Below are 2,691 nucleotides of genomic sequence, written 5' to 3'. Positions count from 1 at the left end.
TAACAAAATGAAGAAGAGGCAATAAAGCTAAGCACTGGGCTTTATTTTTCATTCCCACTTTATTTACAACCGAAGTGCCTGTATCCAAGGTTGATCCAAGGGAGCTTTATTATTCCTAGCACAACTCCAGGTCGACCCATCCTCTCTCAACTTGCAGCACCCGACCGAGTTCACGGAAGCGACACCCCCAGGCACTCGACGCATCCATCGACAAACCCGGGATGGACAAAGGGCCCCAGGAGCACGGGCACCGCGACACCCCACAACACGCATCCATCACCCCCACAGCCACGGCTGTCCCTGCCGCCTCCCGATTTTCCTGCTCTGCTCCAGTGGCAGGACTTCATTTCTCTCTTTAAATATGACAGCCTTTCCAGGAATATCAGCCATGCAACAGCACGGGGCCGGACAAAGTGCAAGAGGCACTCACGTCCCAAAATACAGGCACGTCTTTGCACCACATGGGTCAGACAGCGATGGCCTTGGCCGGCTCCTCTCCAGCATCCCCTGACGCGTGCGGCAGAGCCCGGCCCACAGCTCGCATCCTCTAACCCTGCCGCAGGTACAGCTTCCCCCAACTCTCATTTGCAAGTTATTTCATCAGCAGCAAGCAAAGATTCACAGCACGGAGCATGCTTTAAAGAGAAACCAGCGTCTGCTGTAGCGGAAAGAAAACCTAGCAACTGTGAGCTCCTTGCACACTCACCTCTGCAAAAAAATATTCCAGTTCTCTGGCAAATAATGTAGACATTTGAGGAAAAACAGACCAAGCACACAAACATCTGCCAGCCTGGACTAGCTGATATTTTCAGTGACTACCAGAAGCATCACTTGATGTAGGGAAGACTTACTATCCACAGAGACTCAGTGCCAGATCCTGGGATGGTGTCACCCCATCAGATCCAAGAGGTGATGGGGACCTCCCCGAGGGATGGGAGAGCTGCGGGACCAGGAGCAGGGCAGAGCCTGGGGCGAGGGTGCTGCCGGCTCCGGGGGGGAGGTACGGTTCCCTGGTACTTGGAGGGTGTCATTGACTTATTACAGGGAAAAACGGGCATTGCAGCCTTTCAGGCATAACCCACCGCCAAGACAGCTTAGGCTGGAAAGCTGTTTTCCATAAAATTCCTGGTGAAACCCAGCCAAACTAAAGGCCCAGACTTTAAATGCTTAATGACCTCCAGTGTCACGGTAGGAACACAATGCCGCTCTGTGGAAACAGGCTCGCTTGCAATAACAGGCAGGCGGAGGCCGGCGAGCCCGGTCGGGGGGACCTGCCAGGAATGCGTTTGCATTCCAGTTTCAGGGCTAAAGCTCTCATGGATTGAGCCAGCCGGCTGCCCCGGGGCAGAGCTGCACCCTTCCCATCTTGCCAGGGTTAAACCAGTTGCCCTGCGTGCCAATTCGTTGTACACTTAAGAGGAGAAGGCTACAGCTACACATCGCTGCAATTTTATATCATTTGCTTTCAGAAAGTAATCACCTAGGTTAATCAAAGTCTTCAAACCCATTGCTTTAGTACAGTTGTCAGCAGCCTGTTAGTGTAAACTTCCAGTATGGATTTAAAAAAAAATACTAACAACCCTTGTTTTTTTTGACCATGACCGTAGGTTTAGTACACAAAAAGTTACTTTTGAGATGTATTATTTCCAAAAGACTATTGCAAGGTCTTAATCATGATGCTTAGAGAGACTTTATAAAAAACCAGCACAACACAGAGCCTCCTCTTCAGTCCCTCCTAGCCAGATATGCCGTGTACCTCCCACCCGCAGGTGTACAAGTCTCCTTTGCTTCCTCCCCAAGGAAATATTCTCCTGCAAGCTGCATGGGATGCAAGGGGGCACTTGGTTGCTTGCAAGTGACTAGCCAGGCTCTAGGTTTTTTTAACCTTCCTCTTCTCATGTACTTGTCAAATGACCCCAGTTCTGGTGGGACCTCGAGGAGCCCGCTTCGCCCCCGGGCTGCTCCCCGCTCAGAGCCGTTTGCTTTTGCTGCAGGTCGTGCACAGAAGGTTGGCGTTGTCCAGAGCGAAGGGTTTGCCGGTCAGCAGCGTCTCGCACTCCAGGCAGGCAAAGTGCTTCTTGTGCCAGGCCATCCCTTCTGCCTGCTGGTAGTCCTCCGAGAAGATGATCTACGGACAGACAGACAATTGCTTATTTCCACCACCTCACCAAGCTGGAGCACAGCAGGAGCCGGGAGAACCAGCCCTGTGCCTCCGGCCAGGCCCGTTGGCCAGGGAGGCCAGGCTTCGGGAACAGGTACCTAAACGGCACAGGACTGCTCCCGAGCAACTGAGCCAAAGTCACAGGCTGCAATTAAGCACTATAAAACCATCAGGTTTGAAATGCAACTAGAGCTGGATTGTTGCACTGAGATAAAACATGACAGTCTCGGCTAGCTATGCCGTTAACATCATGCTGCTTCACCCCATTTTCTTTCGGCACCTCCAGCTCCCAGCGCAGCGGCAGCCCTGGTGACCAGCCCCAGAAGGACGCCTCTCCCCGAGGGCATCCCGGGAGGCGCGGGCCAGTGAAGACTCAGGCCAGAGAAGCCCCGAGTTAGCCCACACCAGGACCCCGGCGTGGGTGGGGAGCGCTGGGCAGAGGGCAGCCGGCCAGTCCCTACCTCGTCGCAGCCGGCGCAGCGTGGCCGGAGGCTCTCGCAGTAGTGAAGCCCGCACCAGGCGGCCCCGCT

The 2,691-nt window shown here is 54.1% G+C and overlaps 1 protein-coding gene across 1 annotated transcript in view; it reads right to left on the bottom strand.

Moving 5' to 3' along the window:
• Positions 1-1,969: 1,969 nt before the first annotated feature.
• The window catches only part of LMCD1 (LIM and cysteine-rich domains 1), a 15,099-nt gene continuing 14,377 nt past the window's right edge, over positions 1,970-2,691 (bottom strand). Inside the window, exons 5-6 of the mRNA XM_009702424.1 lie at positions 2,623-2,689; positions 1,970-2,128 (exon numbers count right to left, since the gene is read on the bottom strand). Of these exons, the coding sequence (XP_009700726.1) occupies positions 1,970-2,128; positions 2,623-2,689 (226 nt within the window). The remainder of the gene's footprint in view (positions 2,129-2,622; positions 2,690-2,691) is intronic.

The sequence above is a fragment of the Cariama cristata genome, unplaced genomic scaffold (assembly GCF_000690535.1).
Source record: "Cariama cristata isolate BGI_N322 unplaced genomic scaffold, ASM69053v1 scaffold11076, whole genome shotgun sequence".
Taxonomy (NCBI): Eukaryota; Metazoa; Chordata; class Aves; order Cariamiformes; family Cariamidae; genus Cariama; species Cariama cristata.
This window is presented reverse-complemented; position numbering and strand designations above follow the sequence as displayed.